Source organism: Antedon mediterranea, chromosome 6, assembly GCF_964355755.1.
Source record: "Antedon mediterranea chromosome 6, ecAntMedi1.1, whole genome shotgun sequence".
NCBI classification, from domain to species: Eukaryota; Metazoa; Echinodermata; class Crinoidea; order Comatulida; family Antedonidae; genus Antedon; species Antedon mediterranea.
The window spans coordinates 2,528,901-2,555,676 of record NC_092675.1 but is presented as its reverse complement, the minus strand read 5'-3'; the positions used below and the strand labels follow the sequence as shown (position 1 = coordinate 2,555,676).

The window sequence follows — 26,776 nt, the reverse complement described above, 5'->3', positions numbered from 1 at the left end:
TCATGTCGACCGTTCGATTCGCAATCAAAGTATATAGGGTTGTGAACATCATACAATCTTACACCTTCTAAGTAAATTGTATGAATTCGCCTAACAAATGTTATAATAAAAACTGCGAAACATGTCATGTCGACCGTTCGATTCGCAATCAAAGTATATAGGGTTGTGAACATCATACAATCTTACACCTTCTAAGTAAATTGTATGAATTCGCCTAGAAAATTGTATAATAAACACTGCGAAACATGTCGTGTCGACCGTTTGATTCACAATAAAACTCAATCTGTCTAGGCCTATTTGTAAAGAAAGACAATACGTATATGGATCCAGCCTGCCCTGTGTCAGAAGCTCCGGCATAACCAGGTCGTAAAATTTGCGCTAAAGTTAATAACTTTTACGCACAACATTTGCGCATGTTCATGTCAGTCGGCTGATGCGGTACCGCTGGTAGATAACAAAATCGGATGTCATGATAATGAATACCAACAATTTGGCCTAAAACGCACCTTTGTACCATTCTCTGATTTACAACTGATTGAGGTTTAGGCCTAGGCCTACTTAAAATTTGATTTTAAGATCAAGACCGGAACTAATTATATACATCGGGTGGTATGTAATCATTTGTGTGGTTACACGTAGGCCTAGGCTATCATTTATTTATGCGATGTTATTATAAACAGCTAAAATACAAATCATGCCTGAGACTCTTTGTTTTACTACCGTACTTCTTCCTTAAATAATGCACCTGTAATGTATAAAATGTAATGTTATCTATAATAATGCCAGCTCCAGAGTTTGGAATATCTAACACGCATGAATGGCCACGCCCCACCCAACTGTCTGGGATATCGTCTTATTTAACCAATCGTCGTCGTCGTCTTAAACAAACGATATACCTCCCGAAGAATCACGGTAGGCACTGAACGTCTGCAACAGGAAGTCTACCAAACGATATAAAGAGCTTGAACTTATTCAGCTGCTAACTTTTAACAATTATCTGTCACCGAGTAAGACGGGTTATAAACACTCTACAAGACTGCAACCACGATTAGATATAACAATCAAATTTCCAACAGATTGTAATAACTATGTTGAGATATACAGTAATAATATTGTGTGTTGTAGTAGTTGGGTCGCGCTTTGTAAAGGAGGCCAGACCAAGTTTCATCGATTCAAAGCAAGGTAAAATTATTTTATTCATTATTATTAATTGGAGGAACACTGTAATATATATACATACAATTATAATAAATAATTGTTGATATACATGGTATAAAGTGGGTGTTATTCACGGTTGCGATGGATTTATAAATTGTTGATCTACCCGGTAGATAATTAAGTTTATAAACGATCTGCTAAACATAATCGTAATACTGTATAAGTTAGTTTTTAAATTATATTATTACAATATTATATTACTTTTAAAAGACATTTGTAATATTTCTTCTCTTTAAGGAACGTCCCTATTTTTACTTATTTATTTACGATTTTGAATGTCAAATGAATGACTCATTTCTCCTATTCTTCACCATCGTTTGCTTCACCATAATTAGGCCTACTTACTTTAGAAGCGCGCGCGAGGATGCAAATTCATCCTTTACGGTGCAAGGTTACAGTCAAATAATAGTGAACCATGTATAGTTGCCATCAGGCCAATGTCCATTCGTTTGACATTAAGTCGTCTTTTGCACTATTATCTGGAAAGATTCTTTTGTAACTGTTGTAATATCGCGTGAAAGCATCATATGATAAATTGTAAGTGTTGATGTTGTGTTACGGTACAGTAAAATACTTCATCCATATTGCCCTTTCTATTGAATATATATATATTAAAATGGTTATTTGATACACATTTCTGATTATTTCCAGCTTCTTTCGTTCAAGAGCTAGATTCGTATGACGTCATAGTCCCAAGAGTCACAGACGAAGATGGGCAGTTTGTGTCGCATGATTTAAAAGACGGTCATCGCCATAGAGTTCGTAAAAGTAACAGCCCCAATATTGAAAACCTTTACTTTAAAGTTCAAATAAACAATACGGACGTGCATCTGAATGTCACCCTTAATGACAAGTTTCTTTCCCCTGGGCTTGTTTTCGAGACAAGGGGAAATTCAAGTGACGTTCGAACACACACATTTGATCAAAGAAGAACGGACCATCACCACTGCCACTACCTCGGAAGTATAGTGTCACAGCCGGGTTCTCACGTTGCAATCAGTAATTGTAACGGACTTGTAAGTTACCAATTCTTATTTTCATTTTTTAACAAATCATTTGTTTTTAATTATTACAAAAGAAATTATGTAAATGGCGCTATAACAAGCACTAAAACAGCGTTGCATGACACGTAGAGATCTTCACAAAGCACATTGATGATTATACATTGTAACTTGTTGTTCAATATAGTGCATACTTCTTGTAAATCCAGATAGCTTTATTATTAACAGTTGTAATATAATTGTAATCTTGTAAATTAATCAACAGTATAAAATAAAGCTACATTCAACATAATAGTGTTCCTACTTCGATAATAATAATAATATGATATTAGAACCAATTTAGTTAATGTTAAGTTAACTATTGTAGGCCTACTGCAATAAGTAAAAGATTCAGTGTCGTTGAACCTTCTGCCCATGCTCAAACTGATAACTTTGATTTGTTGGTCTATTTCGTTCTACAACCTGGGTATTCGTGGTAGCAGCGGATATGTAAACAAAAAACCCAATATCTATTATATATCAGTAGTTGTATGTGTGGTTTCATTTTCAAACCGATAACATTCCAGCAGTAATGTTTTACTGCCTTTTGTTTGACTTTTAATCTCTTTATTACTGACCCTGTAGCATTATATTCAACCCTAAAATCATTATTTCTGTGCATTGCAGTGATAAGCTGACAGGATAGTTTTATTCTGTAAACGTTTATAAACATTGAGATATCGTACAATTCATATGGAGCAAAATAATTGGTAAAATTACAGGTACTTGGTACATTAGTAGAAGTGGGTGGGCTGTATATCAATAGATAGAACTGTGGTTTATATATTATTGTGGGTTCCACGGGCGCGTTTTTATTATTACTCAACCAAACCACAAGTCATTCGATATGACGGATGATCAGATCATGGTCTTCTTTTGAATGATCATTACTAAATTATGATGACCGGTCGAACGCGTTTCATAACAGATATGCTTTTTATAATCCTTGTTGAAGTAACGAAAATACAACAGTAAATATCACCGAAAACTATTATTACTGTTTATTAGCAGCTTCATGAGAGTAAACAAAATGCTGGTAATTAACTTTGTTTCAATATATCGGTTTGTCTGTTTGTCTATGAAGCCTGAATGCATTATTTCGTTTTACGTAAACCAACTACTGACAATTTGGCATACTGAAATTTTATAATAATGATGTAGAGTAAAAGTTTAGTTATAAAGTAGATCACAGACTTCGTTTTAGTGATATTTTGAATAACGTTGACAGCTTGACAAACAGAAAATATATAGGCCTACATTTACACTAATTATATGCTAAAAATAGAATGGTTCCATCCAGAATGATAATGATGAAATTCCAGATTGTCAGACGGCTAAGCTTGCTGGAACTTATTAAAGATGTTTAAAAGATGTAGGTCTAAGTTCTAGAAAAGTGATGTGCAGATTTTGCACTACCATGTAGGTCTATCAAAATAGGGCCAAGGTTATATAGGGCGGCCTAATGAGATACTAAGTCGAATCATTCGTCGTACATGGCTAGGCTAAGTGGGACCCAAGTTTAAGTTATGTGGAGGTACTTTGATTGGTCTATTTTGCATTCTCATAATGAATTGTATACGTCACATACAGCATTCACACATTTTTCAGTTTTATTAGCTTTAAAAAAAACACATACAACCTAGTCTCACATAAATCCAAAAGAAGAAATTTGATCTGTATTAAAGAAAAACATAAGTTCAAATATTTCAACAAAAACGAGAGCAAAGGATAAGAAAAACTATTAAAACAAATTCTTAGAATGACTGCATGTTAGCATGCATATATGTGGCGGATTCTGGGTTGTCTGCTCCTACCAAATAAGGAGCAGGTCCTAAACAATTATAAAAGTTCTGATCTTCACCAAAAGTATTTTATATTTTACATTTCCCAACTTCTTCTTCCCCAAAATCACCACTTTGATTCTGCCTATGAAATCATTCATTGACAACGATTTGTCTGATCGTCATTTTCTTACGTAACATGTTCGCATTTTAAGTTAACATATTTGTTAAACTGTTGTCTGTATCGCTTTTCTTGGGGATGTAAATAAGACTGTTTGTTCAATAATTCTTTTAAATATAAATTCTATTTGCAAAACTTCCGTATCGGTATCGTAATCATACAAGTTTCTGTTCAACTCGGAATATTTGATTTGATTTGATTTATTTAGATACCATACAAGTAAAAATAAAAACGGAAAACAAAAGCAATCATTTTGTATGGTATCAGAGATCCACCACTCCCCAAAATGAGATTTACATCATGAGGGGTCCCTAATGTAACGGTGTGATGGGGTCACCGCATCGTCCTTATTCTACATTTTTATAATTTCCTCAATTGTTAAAGGTGTTAATTGACATATAGAGTAAATATATAATTAATAATGGGTTCACACAATTCATCTCTCATCATAATGTCATAAAATGGTCGTTAGTAATACGACTAGCTGGATGGCACGACACCGTACACCTGCGGCACGTGACCTATTAGTGGCATTTTAGTCCAATTTGTTCTCAACAAGGGGTCAAATTATATGCAATGACGACAAACATTCCATATGCAAACACGTTATGGGATCTCATCCAATACCGAATCAAATAATTAGTGTATTCTTACTTAGTTTAAATAGGACTTGAAGAGAGAGTTAACCACTACAATATAAAACAAACTTCCGAATACGCTTAACCAAACATTCACCAAACTGTACGTATCAAGTTTTCATCACAAATCCTTCTAGAATAACCAGGCGTTCCACTGTCAAGTGCTCCAGATTCTAGGAATGTAGACTAATACACTTCACAGAGTAGACATAACCACTACTACACATTGACAATAGTTAATTTCTTCACCTTTCTTCGTCTCCCTCCTCAGTAATTATTATAGGCCTAGTCCCAAAACCGTAAATTACACCAAACGTTTGCCTGTGTCAAATTGGCAATTCTAAAATACCCTGATCGATTTAATAAAATCTTTTAAGTGGTCATTTGAACTTTAGTTAGCCTACGTTTTTGACACAGTGTGGCCTACATTAGACCAAATTACAAATCAAATTGTGCATGTAGTGTTAACACTTTGATACTCATAACTTGAACACATTGAGAGATAACATCATACCGAGGTGCATGTTATTAGACACATTGTGTGATTGAAATTAGAAATGTAGATGGTGTGACGCTAAACCAACATCCACGAACCAACATCCACGAACAGAACGATCGGAGATGTTTCTCTTGCTGAACTTATATAATATTATAAACCTATTATATTTTATTGTTTAATTTATACTAAATGCTAATCAATGTAGTACCGGTATATTTTAGTACATGCGCCTAATAAATCTTGAGATCAGATTGGTAAAATATGCTTAGCAAAAAATAATCTGAAGTTGTTATTAAATGATGTTGCTGATGTTTTAAAAATAACCTAAAATAACCCAAAATAACCCAAAATAACCCAAAATAACCCAAAATAACCCAAAATAACCTAAAATAACAGAAAATTTTACAATTTTTGGTTTCTTACATTTTAGTTATATAATAAAAAATATATAAAAAAACTGGTTTGATGAAAACATTTTTTCATTTAAGCCTTTAACTTAGGAAATAGATTGATTAATCAGCTCTAAGTATCTCTCCAATTTATTGTATTTTAAAGTTTATGTGAATAGGTCTAAGAAGAAATTAAACAGAGGGTTTTACTGGATGTCACCCAACGACTCAAATCCACATTAGGTGACTTTCTTAGAGTCGTGAGAGAGAGTCTCATTAACAGTACAAAGGAAATAATTGTTATGATAATTAGAGATTAATCGTTTGTCTCGCCATCCTTAAGATGTGTACTTTACATGTCTATTTGTCAGTACATCAAAAGTCTCACAAGTTCACTGACATTTTATACTTTTTACATTATGTACTAAAGGTCACAATGAGGTCATGCCTTAGGCAAAACAAAATACAACCCTGACAAAATGGTAACCCTTATGGTACTGATGTTTTATTGGTTGATCTTAAATATGAAAAATGAACAAACAGTATTTGTATGTTAGTTTAGTAGATTGGTATATCTAATTTTAATTTACATTAATTTTATGAGGTAAAATTTAAGAATCATGTCAAAATTATTTTTTCTACTGCAGTTACTGCAGCAACTAAATTTTCCCATCTTCCCATAGAACCATTATAATTGATGAATCGTTATATCAATGATGGTTTTTAAAACCATCGATAGAATATACATTTTATATCATGTGTATACCTAAAAACAAAGCAAAAAGGAAAAACTTCAGCACTAAATATATTTAATTATATATATCACGGAAAAAATTACCATTTATAGTTTCCCCATTCCATCTGGTATTCGAAACGTCGTTCAAACGAAGATTGTATCAAATTTAATAATGCGATAAATTGTTATACAGTAGTAGTATTTTGTAAAACATGACTTATTTTCGATCAAAATATTTAATTGAGATGTGTAAACATAACAATATATTATTTCTCGCTCGTTCAAACAACAACCCAGTGTAAAATATCTTTCCAGTGATTTTCATTAGATTATTTGGGGTATAAATTTCATTGATTTAAAATCTAGACAATATCAAATACATTCCTTCACGTTCTACACACATTTTATTGGATAAAATTAGGTCACGAAATCTTAGGTATAGACTGCTGGATTATAAATTCTTCTTATGAGAGCAAATTAAATGTCGTAAGGTGCTAAAGGAAGCTGTTCTGTTTTATTTGTTACACATTTCTAATTATGAAATGTGAAACAGTATTCCGTAAACAGAATCGAAATTTGTAATTAATTCATTTACAGTTTTCTACATTTTAATTTTTTATATAGGTAAGTTACGAGTATGTAGGTTACGTCATACAAGCAGGTGATATAACATTATGCAACGTCATTTTAGTAAGCAATCGAAAAATCGTTGACAAAAAAAACTCGGACATCTCAACGTCTTTGACACAATATTTTATTTATTAATTTAAATAAACTGTTTCTTATAATAAATATTACCAAATGAAGAAATGGATTTGAGAGGTGCAAGTAGCCGACAGAGGAGTAGAATAACATCGCGTACCTGGTGCGATTGTGGCCTTCACTCTTTGACTTAAACAAATCAAGAGTGTACATTATTGTAACTGGAGTCACTAGACTAAAACGAATGTCAATTGCACCGCAATTCATGATCGTGACCCGTCAAATTACATAAGTACAAGTGTACCGTATCCTGTTAACGTAAATATTGCCGTAGGTCGTGGTGATGTAATTGGTGACGTATACGTATCACCAATGGTAAGGCGATGTACCTTCTAACGGATCTGTGATTCTAGTCTAACCGTTCGTATAGGCTAATACGTCAGGATTTGGTTGGCTTTATCCAATCTATTTCTGTTATCCATTGTCGGAACCTACTACTAATAGCTTCAAACCCCTTACTTTATAGTAGCCTTCCTACCTTGTTTGGGGGTGATTGATATTAACAATAGTCTAGACAGTTTATACCTGATCTGTTTTGAACAGAATCTTAATCGCTCTATACTCAAGAAATCGCAGCAACTTTTCAAGCAGAAATAATCTCTGAATGTATATTGTTAACATATGATATTTATATCATCACTTGTTTGTCACGAAGGACTGTCTGATGTAGTTTGGAATATAGCAATTGTAACCTTTCCAAAACTTTTCCAAAAGTTCTTGGTACTATGACGTAAAGCTGGTTTTCCACTAGGCGAATTATTATGCGCATGCGTATTCATGTTTGCATCTTCCAAATACCTCTCTACGCATGCGTATAAGCTAACGCTTTCGATTCGCGCGAACAAATTCGCTTAGTGGAAAATTGTCTTAACGCAAAATGTACACGCAGTATAACCCATGTTTTGTGGTATTCTGGTCTGCTGTTTGTCTGATATTCCACGTCGAAACGATTATCACCTTTGACCTGTGACCTCAAAGTATGTCTGAACAGGGGACATCATGTACTTTGCAGATACTTTATTGACAAGATAAATGTGTTCCATAAATCCCATCAATAATGTTTGTTATGAGCTTCTTTTTTTTACCAGACACCTGTTGGTTATTGTGGTCTAACTTTTAAATTGTCTACATATGTATTTTCGTTATATTTTAAAGGTGTTTGAGTTTCCAAGAAATTGGTTTTTTTAACCTGAAAATAATATAATTTAATCTTTTAATTACTTGAAGACGTTTAGTGGTATAAACATCTTCTTTAAAAGTCACAGTAACACATTTTTAATCTCTACCCAGAAAGGTACAAAGCGCGTGCGCAAACATCTATTTTATCATGATTCTAGTCTGCCGCTTTTTGATTGATAATTAAACCTTAAAAATATGATATATTTGGATGGTAAAGATGAAGACACATGCTCATGGCTAGAGGTTATGTTAGGCGGTAGTTACGATTAAGGTCTTTCCATGTGGTTTTTTGAAGCATATTTTATTGATTGAACCACTACTGTAGGTCTATAGAGTTATCAGCAACGCTCAAACACTTTATAAAGATCTGTCTCGACCTATCTCTGTTATAGGTGTATAGCTCCCGATATAGCCTCGGGACGTACGTGTATAATAAACATTGTTGTTTAAAATCGACACAGTTTTAATTTAAAAAGATGATTCACGGGCATAAACATACATGGCATAAATAACTTTCATATGTAATTGTGGTCTAGGCCGACAGGTTTGAAATCACTGGTTTTTAATTACGTGGAAGTAATTCTCAAATACCAATCGTTCTTAGACGCTAAGTTAATTGGCCTCAACGTATTAACACAGTATTGAATTATAGTATATAATAATAATTTTGTTTATGCTTATCAATCCTTATTTATATTCACTGTGTAAAATTATAGCCCCGGCTTATCCAATTGAACGACCAATCAATCAGTCAATAAATCAATCAATCAGTCAATCAATCAGTCAATCAATCAATCAATCAGTCGATGGCACATATAGCCTGTTTGTCAATTTAGGAATAAGATGACCACTGCATGAATTATCATAGTGCATTATTTTTTATATTCAGTAATTTGCTAAATATATATAATTGATACATGATCTTGCATAAGAAAATTAACTCTTGGTAAGACATTGGAATCTAATTACGTGCTTTTAAAGATCGATGAAATTTAAATGACGTCATAGTTTCTCGCCTGCCCGTCAAGAAGTTATTTGGTTTGCTTACTTTGGCAAACCATCAGTATATTTTACGAGGAATTATAGTTTATTGTCCATCAATGGAGTGATCTATTCTATCGGTTGTCAATCATTGATGCGATGTTATAAATGGACTGGTGGTTAAATTTAATGATGAAATTCCATTTATGTAGACATTTTTGGATTAATGTAGGCCTACTGTAGATGTATACTATTTTGTTTAGCTTTATTTATTTATTTTTATTTATTTAATCGGTATGAAAAGACTCAAAATACAACTCATAGTTGAAATGAAGAGCTTACATAGGAAAATGATAATTCACAAAAAAAAGTTTAACGAAGAAAAAACACGTTAAGGCCTATGATACAGAATTACTGTATAACTCATTTAAATTTAAAATGGTTGTTGTTCATTATGCATTCTTCAGTGTTCTTCTTTCACGTTCCAAATTCATAGGTGTACATGCGGAAGTAGAATGGGAGGTGGGGGTGGTGGTTAATTATGAACCCGGATAACAACCTTAACCCTCCCATACCGCCATAATTCTAAAGATAGAACACACTTTATTTTATACATGTTTAGGTACCGGATGGTTGCGTATTGATTTTAAATATCAACATGAATGGTCGGAAATTAAAATGATGACTGATATATTTTTCGCTTTTTCAGTCATAAAACACACGAAAATCATAACAACACCATCTTGTTTTACTTGAAGTGATGCCAGGTCGAAAAATAGATAAACACGATTTAGATTGAAGCCTACGGATATTTAGCAACTGGAAGTGTCTGCGTTTTTGATGTCTTTATTATCATCTATCATGGTTTAATTTAAAGAAATGTTTATGGAAGCAGACATGATATGTGTTTACATTTATAATAAGAAGTTTTTTTATGTTAATAGTAGATAACCTTGATGATAAATAGTACATAGCATGTTAGGCAATTTTAAGATTTGGGTGAGAGAGAAATGGAAGGACTTGTATAGGAGATTAACCCGCGTGTCTTTGCTTTGAGGCTCAATTTCACGTGGTGGTGAACATTTTCATTAAACATTGTCGTCTATCCTAAGGGGTCTCTCGCGTGGAACAACCGGACCAATGTCTGATAATTTGTTTACAGGGAAAGTGCACTTGAACAAGGATAGACTCTCGTCTATGTGTAAGAGGTCTAATGTATATTCAAAATATTAAATGTTTTTCACGTTAGCTCCTCATGAATTAATATTCACTGTGTCTCTAAATGGTTGGTTAAAAACACATTTTTTTTAAAGTAAAACAGCCAGAAAAGTTAGTAGGCCTAGAGCTTTCGGGCAACACTAGCTCTTCATCAGTGCAAGTGAAGGTACTTGGACAAGATATCCTGAGTGGACAGGAATAAAAGAAATAAAATAAGAGCGGCATAAGGCTGGTGAATAGAGGGTGTAGATAGTATTGTGTAGATTATTATTAAAATGTTAATCATTTATATTTGTAGAGGGGTTATATTAATACTCCTAATGGACAATATCTCATCGAACCTGTCTATGGGCATGACGTCACAGCTGATGCTCGCCATCCTCACATCGTATACAAGCGGCCTATCCAACAGGATGATATTGACGAAAGTCACCACCCTATGTCGACACGAGCTGAACAGATTTACCGTCAAATTAAAGGTATGGAGATTCACATTTAGCTACAAATTATTCTTTTTTTAATATATATGTATGTTTACATAAATTATCGTCATCATTTCTTAAACCAAAAGTACAATTATTCTTTGAAGATCCTTTGGCCACCAGTTGGGATGATAAAGTGATGACATAAATGTTAACTGAATGTTTACAGGGAAGACCTAATTGATGTAATAAAGTGTTCCCGGGATCTATCATTAAATCAATAACAGTCGGGTAGCCCACTGGTGAATGCCAACCACACATTAAGGGGCATGATTATTTATCAACAGGATTTCGCACACAATTTTGACGAGGGGCTTCAAGGGATTCGCATGAAACGTCAGTGTTTATTTTGACTTTCCCGATCTAACTGACAATCGGTGGATAGCCAGCTTTATTCAAGAATCATTAACCCTGGGTCGTGCTACTGAAAAAATAGAATAAACATCTAGAATTTGAACGATATAAATCGTTTGTCACTCAATTTTGAGTTAAGGACCTGTAGAATCCTATATAAACACTCTACCACTTAATAGAACACACAATAACATCTAGGAAAACATCTTTAACCAGTAGCTGTCTTGTTTGTAGTTCATCTTTATTAACAGTAAATATGGATTATTATGTAAGGATGCCATTTTGTTTATGTACATAACTCTGTTGTCATGACTACCATACGCCTTATGTTTAAAGAATTTGACCTTAAGCAGACTGTCACCCGATTTCAAAAACTATTTTTATTTCACTTTTCAAATTTAACATTCTCGTGTTTGTTATTATTGTAAGTATTCCCTGTATAATTTAACCCATTGTAGTAACCATTCTTCTTTATGTTTGTACAAGTCAGGGGAATCTAACAATGTAGATATATTTACACATTCTCCTGGTCAATATTTTTCTACAACTGTTTAAATTATTGTTGGGAATAGAAAATATATAACTGCTAGCTATTTTACCTGCTAATCCATGACGAGAACTATACCCAATACCACTGAATTTAGGCATTTATGTATTTTATACCACTACAATAATATCTCCTGAAATGAAAACAAAATAAAGAATCTAAAGACAGCAAATCAATACATATGTGTTGAGCAGAGGTAACTTCCACACCAACATTTAATTTCACAGATTTAGATGCACAATTTGTTTTCATACACTACATATGTTCTTAGGCCAAATCAAGTATATTGTCATGTTTCACCATTTTTCACGTCTCAGCCTCATTCATCAAATTTTGAAGCATTTTCTTCTTTACAAATTAAAAAAAAAATGGTTGTGCAGTAAAAAAAAGTAGCTAATACTAGTAAAGCAGCTCATCAAAATAATTGTTTAATTCTAGACGTGAAACTAAGAATTACATGGCCATAACTTTACTTTAGTTAATACTTCAGAAAGAACTGTTATCCTAACTGTTGAAAACGATTTTTTCAGGTAGCCCGAATGACTCTCGTAAGCGTCATACGCGTTCAACCAGCTTGGAGAGGAATATCGAAGTATTGGTGGTTGCTGATCCATTGATGGTAACATATTACCAAGACAGGGGCGACATTGAGCTCTACATTCTTACTGTTATGAACATGGTAGGCTTATTTTGCTGTAATTGCATAAGAATAGTTCGTATGTCCTTATTTTACTTAACTGCTCTTATGGACACATTTTCGCGCCGCTCCAGTTATATTCAAGAGAACGGAACGATTAGAAAACAGTTACCATGCGGTAGCTTATAGTTTTACTACGGCTGAAAAAAAAAGAGTATTTAGAAAATCGGACTGGGCATGCGCACACCCAAAGCACATCTGGGAAAAGAGATTCTATGAAAACATTTGTTGATAAATATTGAGATGCATGTAAACGGTAGATATCAAATGAATGAGTTTTTTGTAAGAAATATTTCTTGTTAATCTTACTACCAATCCTAAATCACAGTAACCATTACAACATCACCCTATGGAAAATGTTACTTATGAATTCCATCACTCGTTTAAATTAAATGTAGTGCATAAAACATTAATGTTTTGTTTAATATGTACGAGTATTCATGTTATTTTAAATGTTTGTAGCATCGTGAGACATTTTGTCGCCGTTAGCAATTATTATAGCGTTAGATTCACATCGGGATAGGTCAAATAACCTACAAAGAGGCTAATCATATGTCTACTCATACACAGCCTATAAAAGACGGCTAATCACTATGGCTTACTCGGTTTTACACCTGACCCACATTTAACTTTTCTGTAATTTTCAATTTAGAGGGTATTCAAGATATTCCATATTATTTACATATCTTCAAACCTTTTGGCATTAGATGTCTCGAGCCAAAAGTGGTTAATTTCTGGATTTTGATACCATTTTTTGTTAATTGTTCCATTTTCCAGCCATTTATACAGTTTGGTTCACACTAGAGAAACAACCTTTCCGTACGCGACGTGCTAAATACTCTTCTGTCAATTTCACATCCTCCTCTTATGAGAAGTTGACTTATCACTGTAGGCCTACGTTGTTTTATTACGCGACACTGTGCTTACTCGACTCCGATTGGTTCCTACCCAAAGTCTTGTGTACAACTTTGCGTCGATACGTGCGTCTCCACCCGCGTATTCTACTAGTGGGATCCAAGCTAAACGTTTCAATTGCCATTAGGCCTACAATAATTTCGCAAAATGTCCGAAATAAGTTCATGTATTTAAAAATTCATTACACTAACAAAGACCCTGAACCTCACCTACATAATCTTTAGATCCGCTACATAAATACGAGTTAAGATTTTATTCAGAGAACAAGTGTAATACTTCGTGAAAATTACAGTACTGTAGATGTAATTTCTTAAAACTTAAACATTCTTAATTATATATTAAAAATGAGCCTATTTATTGGTAATACAGCTTCACTGAACAAACGCTTACATTTTTACTTAAAACTTAAATGATATTAGCCTTTATAAGGGGCCTAAATCGCCAAGCTTCAGAAACTATAAGTAAAAGATATTTATTGTACATGTAAAAAAACATGGAAATTTGGGCAACACAGAAAAGAAACCCACCATAACTGAAGTATCTAATGTATTTTATAGGTAACTGGAATGTATCGAGATGCTAGCATAGGAAATGATATAAATATAATACTTGTTCGAGTGATTCTTCTTAAGAGTGATCAGGTATTGTATTCTTTTATATTCTTTTATAAGTCTCTGTTTAGTATTGGTTATCTAGTGAAAACAAGCATATAAACCAGGCTTGTTGTAGGCCTATAGTTCGCTAACCCACAACCCAGGTAAAGTGGATTAACACTGTGACAGATTTTTCTCACTGGATCTTGGAAAGTTGTCAAGCAGGAACTTCATATGCACACGTTCACAAAGCAACATCTCCAGGCTATAGCATTTTCTTCTTGAGGGCAGTAGGACAGATTTCGCCTAGTTACTATAAGCAATTACTATTTCATCCTCTCCTAAACCCCCAAATAACTAAATAGTGAATGCATACATCTATTAACCAGTGTACACTCTTCTTCTAGGAAAATTTAACGATTCAGCATAACGCTATACCTACATTGAGAAGCTTTTCAAATTGGCAACAAAGTATCAATATGAAAGGTGATGAACACCCCAACCATCATGACGTTGCTGTTTTAATTACAAGGTACGTATAGAAACCTTCTCTTCCAGCCCCATATTACGTCATGGAATTCTCTAGTCTATGTTCTGACGGCGTTTTGGCTTAATATTGGTAACACGATTAATCGTGTCATACGTATACCAAACAAAATAGCGAAACGCCGACGTGTGGCGCTCTAAAGCAATACAACAGCATAATAAGGTGCAAATCTAGGATCGAGTCAATAAATCGAGTATTCACAATAATCATTTTGAGCAATTGGTTAGCCCTATCTATAAAAAGCAGTAACATAAATGACGATACAGAGTTGAATGTGGCCTTTACAATCGCTCATGAAGCCCATTTAAAATGGGGCGCCCTCTTTTGTATTTGGTAAAAATGTTTACTACTCAGCCGCCAATTTCAAACCCAGTAAGCGACATGCAAAGCAAACGATGTGCCTTTCGGCTACATAGATGGCTCTATTAAAACAAATTCTTACGTGTCATGCATATTCAGTTGAGAAATATAAATAATAAATCGTTATTTTCTTCAGTAGGCCTACCTAAAATTCTACCCGGCTCAAGCCACACCAACCGGACTTCCTTAGTATAATTATAGGCAGCAGCCAAATTATCACCTACAGTAAGCCTAACTAAAATTCTACCCGGCCCAGGCCACACAAACCGGACTTCCTTAGTCTAGTTTGAGAAATAGGCTACAGTAGATCTAAAGTTCTAATGCTATTTGTATTTTACAGAAAGGATATTTGTGCAGGGAGTAATCGGCCATGTCTAACTTTAGGTCTGGCCAACATTGCTGCTATGTGCGATCCGAACAAAAGCAGTAACATAAATGACGATACAGGGTTGAATGTGGCCTTTACAATCGCTCATGAAATTGGACATAAGTGAGTATACAGACGTCCACCATTTATGATTAATATTTATTGATCATGTTTTTTTTTTTAGAATATTGTTTCAAATTATTATTTCAAATTTATAATAGACACATATAAATATATTCAGGCAGGACGACACAATGTAAAATGTGATTGGTGTAACTTGTCTTAGGTGGTGCCCTTCTGATGGTGAATTTGTCAGTAGACCGGAAGTGTTTCTATTTTAAATCTACTGTAGATTCCCTATTAAAGGGTAACTTTCCGGACCCAAAACAGTAATAGTGATATTTCCTGAATAGTGGTCGTGTCCCAAAGAAGGGGTCCTATTGTAGATAAATGTCAGTTCTTTAATGTATTACTAAATTATTTTTTCTCTACGACGTAGTCTCGGAATGAAACATGATGGTGATAATAATGATTGCACACAATCTCCAACGAACGCCCTCTATATAATGAGTGGTACTATGCCAAGTTCGGTGGCTCCTTTGATTTGGTCTCCGTGTAGTCGAGAATACGTCACATTTTTTCTTGAGTGAGTTCTTTATACCGTTATACTACTTTTTAAGTAACAAATCCGTTTAATGTCATTAGCTAAGGCCTATATGTGTTCTCGAAATCTGCATTTAAATACCCCTTTTGAATCTGATAATATGGCATGTGCAGAGAATAAAAAGACGGTTATCCAAGGCTAATGATGTTATAACCCTAATATTCATTTGTGATGTTGTTTAGTCGAGGCTGGGGCGATTGTTTGTTAGATACACCAAGCAAGCACGACTTTGACTACCCAGACGTACCGCCAGGCGTCATGTACGATGCTGAACATCAGTGCAGACTAAGATACGGATCATCGGTGTCCGTTTGTTTTCCGGTAGGTAGACACCACTACTAACTCAATAGTTGATCATTTGTTAGCATAACGTCCAACATTTTTATAGCAATATTAGGTCTAAATTAATAGTGTGATGCGTATAGCTTGGTTTTCATGGCAACGACTAAGCGCGCCGAAAGTTTAATTTGACCAATCACGAACTGTCACTTGTGATTGGTCAACTCACTTCCGTTGTGCCTACGTCGTTGCGTCCACGTGGGAACCAAGCTTAATACTGTACGAACAATGTATCTGTCCAACAGTCAGTGGCTGACTAACCGAGTTATTGGCGTTGATTGATCAATTGACTGATGATAAGTTTGATTGACCGATCGATCATTATTCAGTCGATTTATTAATCTAACCGCTCAACTACGCTTCGTTGGGGGTATGGAGGTATTATGTCATGCTTTACTATAGATATAAAAAACGAAAGAAAATATTGATATTTTAGGAGGACTTATGCAGAACCCTATGGTGTTTTAATGGTACCTGTCATACAAAGATGGGAGGCGCAGCGCCTGGAACAAAATGTGGTAAAAACAAGGTATTGTATAGTAGGCCTATATATTTTCTACCCGGACTACAGTAACCTTTACACTAGTCAAATTAAAACTAGTTAATGAGAAACTATTTAGAAAAACAGATCGCAAAACATTTAATGAAACTAGTAGAAAGACGTCATGCCATTTCTTTAAACTATTATTAAATATAGGATTATTGTTATGCTAAATTTACAGTGGTGTATGAACGGCGCATGTGTGCCTATGACAGAGAGGGCAGTAGCTATCGATGGTGACTGGGGCACTTGGTCAGAATGGTCAAGTTGCTCTCGGACTTGTGGTGGTGGGGTATCAGTTATGAGCAGAGAATGCGACAACCCAAGGTATGATTAAATCAGATTTACTTTTACCTGTTAGTATGTCGTTCAGTATTCTGACGTACCAGCCATAAAGTACAAACACACTGATTCTGTATGAATAATACATAATGGATACATGCTTACACCGTATACCGTTATGTGTATTTACGTAATAATTTCTATACATCATTCATGTACAGTATAACAAATAGTCGAACCAGCGCCACAACAGTTATACGATTCCATGATCGAGAATTGTTTTAGTGTGTATCGTTTGAACTAATACATTTGTTTATTATTTTCAGACCAGCAAATGGTGGTGAATACTGTTTAGGTAAACGAGAAAAGTATGCTTTGTGCAATACACAGGTATGACAATTTTATACAACATGTTTGGTTTTATATAAAGTTGTATCGTATCGTATGAATAGTTCCACAATCAACTATTCATTTTTTTCGGCATGACTTTAAATAATTATATCGTTTTCACTGTTAGCCCTGCCGACCAGGATCCAAAGATTTCCGTGAATTGCAGTGCAGTTCGTTCAACAGTAAACCTTTTCGTGGCAATTATTACCAATGGGTACCGTACCTCCAACTAAAAGGTAGGTTTTTTTGCTCCTTCTTTTATTATGTTTTGGTTTTCTAGAATTTTGCTTTGCCCTAAAGTAGGTTCATTGTCTTCATAACATAAATGCGTTCATTATGTAAATGTAATTGGGGGATTAACCTGCGACTTGCAGCATACTGGGCTAAATTGCGAACAGGTGTGGACGACACATTTCGCTCACTTTTTCTCCTCAAAGTGTCCCCTCTTGTAGAGTGCTGTCACCAAACGGCGCTCGTTCGTCTGTCCATAACAGGAGCTACATTGACCAATACACCGGGGTAACCCTGTACTCTTCCGAAAGATATATATACTGAGTTCTTTATTCTACTATCAACTATCAAAAATATAACTTCGAATATTTGTAGGTAAAGAATGTTCGTTAGTATGTAAACGGAAGAGTAGACAGAGGCACATAGAAACACTAAAAGATAAAGTAATTGATGGAACATCTTGTGGGGCTGTAGAGATGAATGGCATATGTATCAGTGGAATTTGTCAGGTAAGTAATAATAACAAGCATAATAGTTGTGGACACCGTATGCAATCGTAATAGCACATTATAAAGCTCTGCAACACAAAGTTAGTACATTTTGCTTACGGATGGGGTGCTAGTTAGTGCACATGTATGTGTTCAGACCAGGTAAAGGTATCAAGGGCTATTTAGGTTACTGTTACTAAAACGTTCATGTCTTTCACTCTATAAACCCGTACCCGTATAGGTCATACAGTAGTATTATAGTAGTTATAATTAAAATAAAATACTGACAGAAATGATAATGTGGCTGAATTTCAATGAAGATACAAAAATATAGCCGAAAATCTAAATTAAAACAATAAAGTAAAATAGCCATAAAAGTTAGCAGAGCTTTCGGGCAACATTAGCCCTTCATCAGTTATAATTATATTATAGATTATAATAAAATCTAATTTTTCGTATTCTCATTGCATGTATTAGAAAGTGGGATGCGATAACAAAATAGATTCCACTGCAATTGAGGACCAATGTGGAGTATGTCATGGTGATGGATCCACGTGCAAGACTATTAAAAGTAACATCACACAACATGGTGTCGGTAAGTTTGTTTGTTTATTGTTTCTAACATTCGCTATATAACCATTGGATTTCTTTAATGTCGGGTGAAGTTGATGTAAAACCCCGGTTCTCACGATATTGCCCTTCCATTTCTCAATACAATGCCGTTCAAACGACGACACGTTACCTTCACCCTGTTATAGGGACAGTCGAGCCCATGCCGTTAACAGTTGAGAACATGCAGTTTTGAACGAGTTCATGTCTCTGTCTAATGTCTCAGTCTAATGTCTCAACAGTCGAGACCCTGTCAGCGGTGTGGACAGTCGAGTCCCTGTCGTTGCGGCTTGTCGAGTTCATGTCGTTGTGGACAGTCGAGTCCAGTCGTTGTGGAAAGTCGAGTCCAGTCGTTGTGGAAAGTCGAGTCCATCCCTGTCGTGCCATTGTATAGAGCATAAATACAGAGGATTAAAAAGCTGATTGAATACATTACACGAGTAGGGGGTGTGTGTGTCCCTGCTCATGGATAGGTATGTTTGGGTAAATTACACAATTCATTGTTTCGTTGTTATTAGGATACAGAGAAGTGGTAGTGATTCCAATAGGAGCAAGAAACATTCGTGTGTACGAAGTTGCAGCGTCTGTCAACTATCTGGCAATACGAGGGGAAAATGGCGATTATTACTTGAATGGAAATTGGTTTATTAGACATGCCGGTCAATACCGAGCGGCTGGTACGATTGTAGTTTATAAAAGACGAAATAACCTGGAAAAGGTCGCGGCAGCAGGACCACTAACAGAACCCCTTACAATTGAGGTACGGTATGACAATGTTGGTTGATAATCAGTGGGCTTTGATTGTATCTTGTGAACTCTGTGTGCCAAAACATTTATATTATAATCATTGTGTAAATATTGTCTGCTAAATATGTCTGACATCTATTGTAGGTGTTGATGCAACAGAAAAATGCAGATCTTTCAGTCGAATACACAATACCGAAGAACAGCAACGAGAGCCTAGAAAAAACATCACAGTTTAGCTGGATACACGAAGACTGGTCTCCATGCTCAGCAACATGTGGAGGCGGTAAGTCTATGAAATTGCGATAAAGATGTGGCTAACTATAGGATTAGCAATGATCTATTATTCATTTGTATTTACCAAGTTTTGCCAAATACAGTACATTCACTGTTTTAATTCACTGTATTCTGTACTCATCTCCGTGTATAGTGAACAATGATTCATTATAAACATTGTATACTTCTTAGGAGAGCAAATTGCTGAAGTTTTGTGTGAAGAGAATTTGAGTGGAATAGTGGAAAACTTTTACTGTAATCAAACAACAAAACCAAACAGAAAACAGCGAGAGTGTAACACAGATAATTGTCCAGCAATGTGAGTAAAACGTTACAATTTATATTCTGAATTCAAAAAGTAATAATTAGTGAACCTGGTATCATCAGCAGATTTCGTTTAGAAAACTGTTTTCTGTATCTTGTAAAATAATTTTCTATAATTATGTGGTGGGATGGCCACTTCCTTTCTATGCCGCCTTATCCTCTCTAGTATTTTCAACCTGGTCATCTTACAGCTGAGGAGTTTAACCCGAGTCTCTCAGTATGACAGTTAAGTGTCCTAACCACTCGGCTACCCAACTCCATACCAATCTGCCACCCAACTACATGTGTTAAATTATCAGAACCCCAAATGGATCTCTTAGAAAATAACTAATCACACTGGAACTATGTTCTTTCACATTCTGAAATACCTGAATTCACCTTACAAAAATACAGCAATATGTACCTGTCTGTATACACAAAAGAGAAAACGTATATACAGTAGATGGCTGTGTAAAGTATAAATAACAATTTATTAATAATCGTGTTATCATCGTTACTTTAGGTGGTGGATTGGAAATTGGCAATCATGTACTGCTACATGTGGTAAAAACGGCAAGCGAATAAGATCAGTTTTCTGCATTCGAAGTTTTGGATACGATGAACAAATGGTCATAGAAGATGAAGAGTGCATAAAACGCGGAATTTTCAAGCCAAGATATATTGAACCATGTAATTTGGTGGAGTGTCCAATTGAACCCGTGTGGATCACTGGTAACTGGTCTGAGGTAAATACAATGTTGTGTTGGTCTTACCAATTATGCACTAGCAAACTTTACTTTGCAAGTTGTAAACTTGATTGTTTAGTTTGGTAAAAACAATTTTCGAAAGCTTTTGTGCAACAGCAGAAACTAATTTGCTGACATTTGTAAACTCAGGAAATAAAACTTTCAGTTTTTTGTAGTCATGGAAACAAAGATTGTAGTTTTGACGAACTTCTCCAAATGGGTGGTAAAGTTTGTTAGTGTGTCTAGGCATTTATAATTGCGAACTTTTCCTTTCAAGATAGTAGACGAAAACTAAACGTTAATTTGCCCGATAATGAACAGAGGTTAACGGTGTAATGGGTTATGCGCATGTTGTATTAAAACCGTCTTCTTTGTCTACCGGCCTAAAGTGAAAGCTCAGTAATAAGGGTAAAACTAACGTATATATTTTTTTTATTTCGTATGCACAGTGTTCTGTAGATTGCGGAGTAGGAACTCAAACTCGAATTGTCATCTGCAATACGAGAAGGTTCTGTGAGGATACAGAGCAACCAGACAGTATCCGCAAATGCCAGGTTGATTGTGATAGGGCATCAGATTCTAGTGATACCAATGGTTTTTATAATGACGAAGAAATCATAGAAGACGAAAGCGAATTGGAATTTTCTAATCAACAGCAATCTGACATACCTGTGACGTTTGGAGAATGGGAGAAACTTGACAGAAAGTCAGGTAAAAGACAACAACACTATTTACAAAAATTAGTAGAACGCAACGAGAAACACCCAGAACGAAAAACTGAAGAAGACATTGTGCTGGTTATTGATAACGCTGCTTTAAAAGCTCCGGTTGATTCAGATCAAAGAATGGAAAAACATATGCTATCAAGCAGAAAAGAAGAAGTGGAAAAAATGTTTAAGGTAGTTGAACATGATAAACACACTAAACAGCAAAATGGTAGCCACGCGGAAGCTGTATGGCGGATGGGTGAATGGAAAAAGGTACGTGCGAAGTTTAAATTTGGTAAAATCCTTTTGCATAACTCCCGCATGCACGATGTTAATGCAAAAACGCAAACTATTCAGAATATCCATAGGTAAAAATGTTAACACTGAATGATCAATATACTTTATGCCTTAATTTTCACGAAAATTTACTCTGATGTTTTGATGTGAAATGTAAACATGAATTTTTTGTTGATATTTTTAGTATATTTTTAAAATTACATATTTTGTAGTGCTCTGTTTCCTGCGGTGAAGGCATGATGGAAAGAACGGTAGTATGCGTTAACTTTGCAACAAACGAAACAGACGATAGTTGTTCAAAACACGACAAACCAGAATTGGTTAAAACGTGTACAGGTCCGCCATGCCCAACAGCATCCGATCCATCAGGTAATTTAAGATGCATTATTCTTTGTTTGTTTGTTAGCACAATAGCGCTTACAATTTGTATGTTATTATTCTGAATTTGTCGGTGTAAAAATAGGTATACATTTACAAAACATGCCTATTGAAATTCAAGAAAATCGGTTTATCAATAACTTTAACAAATAAAAAGAAATAAAAAAGTGTATTCTTTTAACATGGGCCAAAAATCAATATGCGCCCTCTGTGGCGATATCTTGCCGAGTACTTCACTCAGTTTCTGACTGCTTTCTTTTAATATGTTTGTTAAACGCTCTGCTCTCACGGCCGAAATCCGAGATCCAACATTTTGCATCTACTGTATGACTTTTTGTTTACATTATTAATGTGTTTATATATTATGTTTACCCTAAAATGAAACGCCTTGACATAGAAGCCATCAAACCTGTGTCGATGTGGAGCGCGAGGAAACGCCTCCCAATCCTCGCATGCGCACAATGGATTAACATAACGTAGTTTAATCGTCAATCGTCGAAAATCAAAAGTTCCTTAATGATGTATTCAGTATGTCCCATATGTAGGAAATGTTCTTTACATACGTCATCGTTATTTTAATTTTACTCATTAGATCTTCTGGAAACATGCACAGAAGATAAATTGCCACCGACACAATGCAAGTTATTGAAATCAAGAGGAAATTGTCATTATTTACAATATCAATCAAAATGTTGCGTTACGTGTGGACAAAGATGATGCAAAGAGAAGATTCAAAGTACTGCTTCAACCCGTCTGAACACGTCATTCATCTAACTATTTGTAACAATGGTTACCTTATATGGAACTGTACCTTAAAAGCTTTCAAAATGTATGATACAATGTACAAATACTAATTCACGACCAATTGTTGATTTATGGTTTCTATTTATTTATTATAACATCATATCTAGTGACATTTGGAATGGAAAATCGATATGATACGACGAATTATTTTTAGAGTTGAAAAACAATGTATCTAAAAGCTACTAAAATATTTATTTACGAATTTGATTCTTTTCATTGTTGTATTATGATATGATGTCTTTGACGATTGCGCTAATGTGAAACTTGATAAATGCATTACCTTCTAATGTAAAACTGTAATTTAATTAAAGACGAAATACAATCATTCGTAGGCATTGTGGTTTAGGTTGTATTAGTAAAATGAAGCGTGCCAGGTACCTCGTCAACGCACTCGATACTCGTACGGTGCCGGTATTATGTCTAGAGACTATAAACAGGCCTGCAGTTGTCTGCTTCAACCTTTCTACCGAATAGTCACTTTATATAATATTTCTTGTTCCCACAATGTATGCGCAACATATAAACTCGCTGTAAACAAAAACAATATTTAATTAAATAATAATATTATACGAAATGTAAATAAATATAGGAAAATCCATTTGTAACTAGAGGGATTTAAATGACTCAGACTAATCTTACTGCATCTCTCGTTAAGGCTGCTCCATATATATTATTAATGTATAAAATAATGGTTATTATTCCTATAACCTAGTTAGATAATGATATATTGATAAATTAAACGAAGTTCAGTACCAATACGGTCGTGGCGTGTCTGTAGGACGTGACTAAATTGACAACTTAGTCCCCGATTTCTTTGTTATTTTAAGGTTTGTTTTTTTTTATTGTTGAGGATGTTATTAATTTATCCATACTCTTCTTTACACCGAATTTGGATTGAATATTTCCTTTAAAGATATTATTTTAAAAAGAACCGCAAACCGAAATTCGAAGCAACGGGAGAACCGGTGCTGTTGTCCACTTGTATTCCATTCGAAGTCCCGTCTCGTTCACTCTATTTGCGCGCGCGTTTCCTCTCCGCGGTCGAGTCTATTAATTTCTGCGGTTGTGTCTTTTCCTCTCGCAGTTGTGTCTTATTTCCTCCTCTCCGCTGTTGTGTCTTATTTCCTCTCCGCGGTTGCGTCTATTTCTTCTGTGATAGATACAATAGATAAAATAACTGCAGCTAAAAATCAGATATGAATGTACCTTTGTAGGCCTATAATGTATTTTAACAAATGGCTTCCACTTTCGGGACTTTAATGGCGCTAAATTTGAAACATTTGATAGCCATGCAGCTAACTGCATTGCTCTTACGGCGCTAAATTTGAAACATTTAATGTACACGTGACTCAATCTTACCGTTAGAACTAACTAACAACAATTGTTCTGGTGATATAAATCTATGTAAATATTATGAATGTATATAGATAGTGTTATAATTACGGAACAGTAAACCTGTTGATCAAAATGATACTATTTAGGAAGGTCATAATCATATAAATGGCATAGGGTCACAAAAACAAGTATGGAGTAGGTGAGGTTTTTATCCGTAAATCATTTTTAGCTTCAATGGAACATATCAAAATGGTTATTTTAGAATGAATTGTAAATATCAATTGCCTGTTTAAAATTAAGCAGATTTTCTATCATTAAAATAATATGTTTATAGTGACAGAAATTATAGTTAGTACAACGTTATTGTATTCCACAAAACATTGATACAATATCCAGAAGTTATTTAAGGTATAAATTAATCTTGATTTTGCTTCCAAGTATATACGCAGTTGCTGTAATAAACGGTTACACACATATCACCCGATTCAGCTATAGCTGTCTCTAGGTAAATCTTAACTGTCTATTGACAGTCATCTAGATTCGCGTCTAGGTTTCTCAAGTACTTTTAAATGATTCCTGTCATGTTTTTTAGATTATTTCTGGTTAGAGTATTATATCATAAATTGCTGTTTAAATAAAGACCCCGGTGTCAAAGATTATATTAATATAATGGGCATTTAGTGGATATTTTAAAGTTTTATAAATGCGAAATATTTAAAATTTATACATATTAGTGTTAGATGAAGTATTTAAGGAAAGATTAAACATTTATAAATAAATTGGTCATCTGCACTAAATGCTTAACTATTTCAGATATTGTATTGTTTTTTGAAAGTATATTTCGTTAGTGCACTAATTTACTAAACAATAATAAATAAAAGGAATAATTGAAAATACAAAAAAAAATGAAAACAATCTGAGACCAGACGTGCTCTGGGAATTACTTAAAGTAAAAATAAAAGAATGTTCTGTAAAATTTTGTAAAAAAAAAGAAAATGGAAAGAAATTTGGATAAAGTAAGCTTAATAAAAGAAGTCAACGAGCTTACACAAAAGCTTAATCAAGTATACGATGAAAGAATCGAAAAACAATTAATTACAAAAAGGGATAACTTAGAGAGCATATATTTAGTTGAAGCAAAAGGTGCAATTGTCAGATCCAGAATTGATTGGTTTGAAAAAGGAGAAAAAAATAATAAATTCTTCTTAGGGTTAGAAAAGAATAATGCTAAAAGAAAACACATTAAATCTGTTTTAAAAAGTAATGGAAAATATACATCTAACAATGATGAAATTCTGAAAGAAGAAGTTCTATTTTATAAAAACATATACTCTAATAAAGAAATACCTCTAAACGATATGAACAAATATCTAAAGCACACAAAATTAAAAACGTTGTTAGAGGAAGATGTAATAAAATGTGAAGGTCTTGTAACAGTCGAAGAATGCACAAAAACGATTTTTAAAATGAAAATAAATAAGAGTCCTGGTATTGATGGATTAAGTGTAGAATTTTATCGTACATTTTGGGAGAATGTAAAATATTTATTGTGTGATTCATTGAATTATAGCTTTGTTAAAGGCATGTTATCAACAACACAAAGAAGAGGTATTATTAATCTTTTATACAAAAATGGACAGAGGGAAAACCTAAACAATTGGAGACCAATAACACTACTTAATGTGGATTATAAAATATTGGCTCACATTCTAGCTAATAGGTTACACAACGTTATAGGTTCCATTATAAATGAAGATCAAAAAGGTTATATTAAGAAAAGGTTTGGAGGAGAAAATGTAAGACTGGTAAACGACATACTAGACTACACAAAAGCAAAAAGTATGACAGGTGCTATTGTTTTTCTTGATTATGCGAAAGCTTTCGACTCAATAGACAGAATACTGCTGTTTAAGGTTTTAAAACTCTTTGGTTTTGGAAATTCATTTATCAAATGGATAAAGGTTATGTATAAAGAAACAGAATGTGTCATAGTAAACAACGGATGGTTGTCAGAAAAGTTTAAAATGGAGTGTGGTGTGAGGCAAGGCTGCCCATTATCTGCTTTGCTATTTATTCTGGTATCAGAAATAATGGCAGTAAATATCAGAAATAATTCTAAATGTATAGGAATTACGTTACCTAATAGCAATGACGATGA

At 34.3% G+C, this 26,776-nt stretch overlaps 1 protein-coding gene across 1 annotated transcript; it reads left to right on the top strand.

Moving 5' to 3' along the window:
- The first annotated feature begins 1,020 nt into the window (after window positions 1–1,020).
- LOC140052734 (A disintegrin and metalloproteinase with thrombospondin motifs 6-like) lies at window positions 1,021–25,382 on the top strand. The gene is made up of 22 exons (XM_072098431.1): window positions 1,021–1,182; window positions 1,870–2,234; window positions 10,921–11,101; window positions 12,536–12,684; window positions 14,175–14,258; window positions 14,618–14,742; window positions 15,458–15,607; window positions 15,984–16,130; window positions 16,331–16,469; window positions 16,924–17,016; window positions 17,210–17,355; window positions 17,637–17,700; window positions 17,828–17,936; window positions 18,307–18,440; window positions 18,897–19,014; window positions 19,547–19,788; window positions 19,920–20,058; window positions 20,241–20,367; window positions 20,875–21,097; window positions 21,547–22,077; window positions 22,314–22,470; window positions 23,072–25,382. Exons 1-22 carry the CDS (start codon window positions 1,089–1,091, stop codon window positions 23,194–23,196), a joined length of 3,642 nt encoding a protein of 1,213 aa, XP_071954532.1. The 5' UTR covers window positions 1,021–1,088; the 3' UTR covers window positions 23,197–25,382.
- Window positions 25,383–26,776: the final 1,394 nt, after the last annotated feature.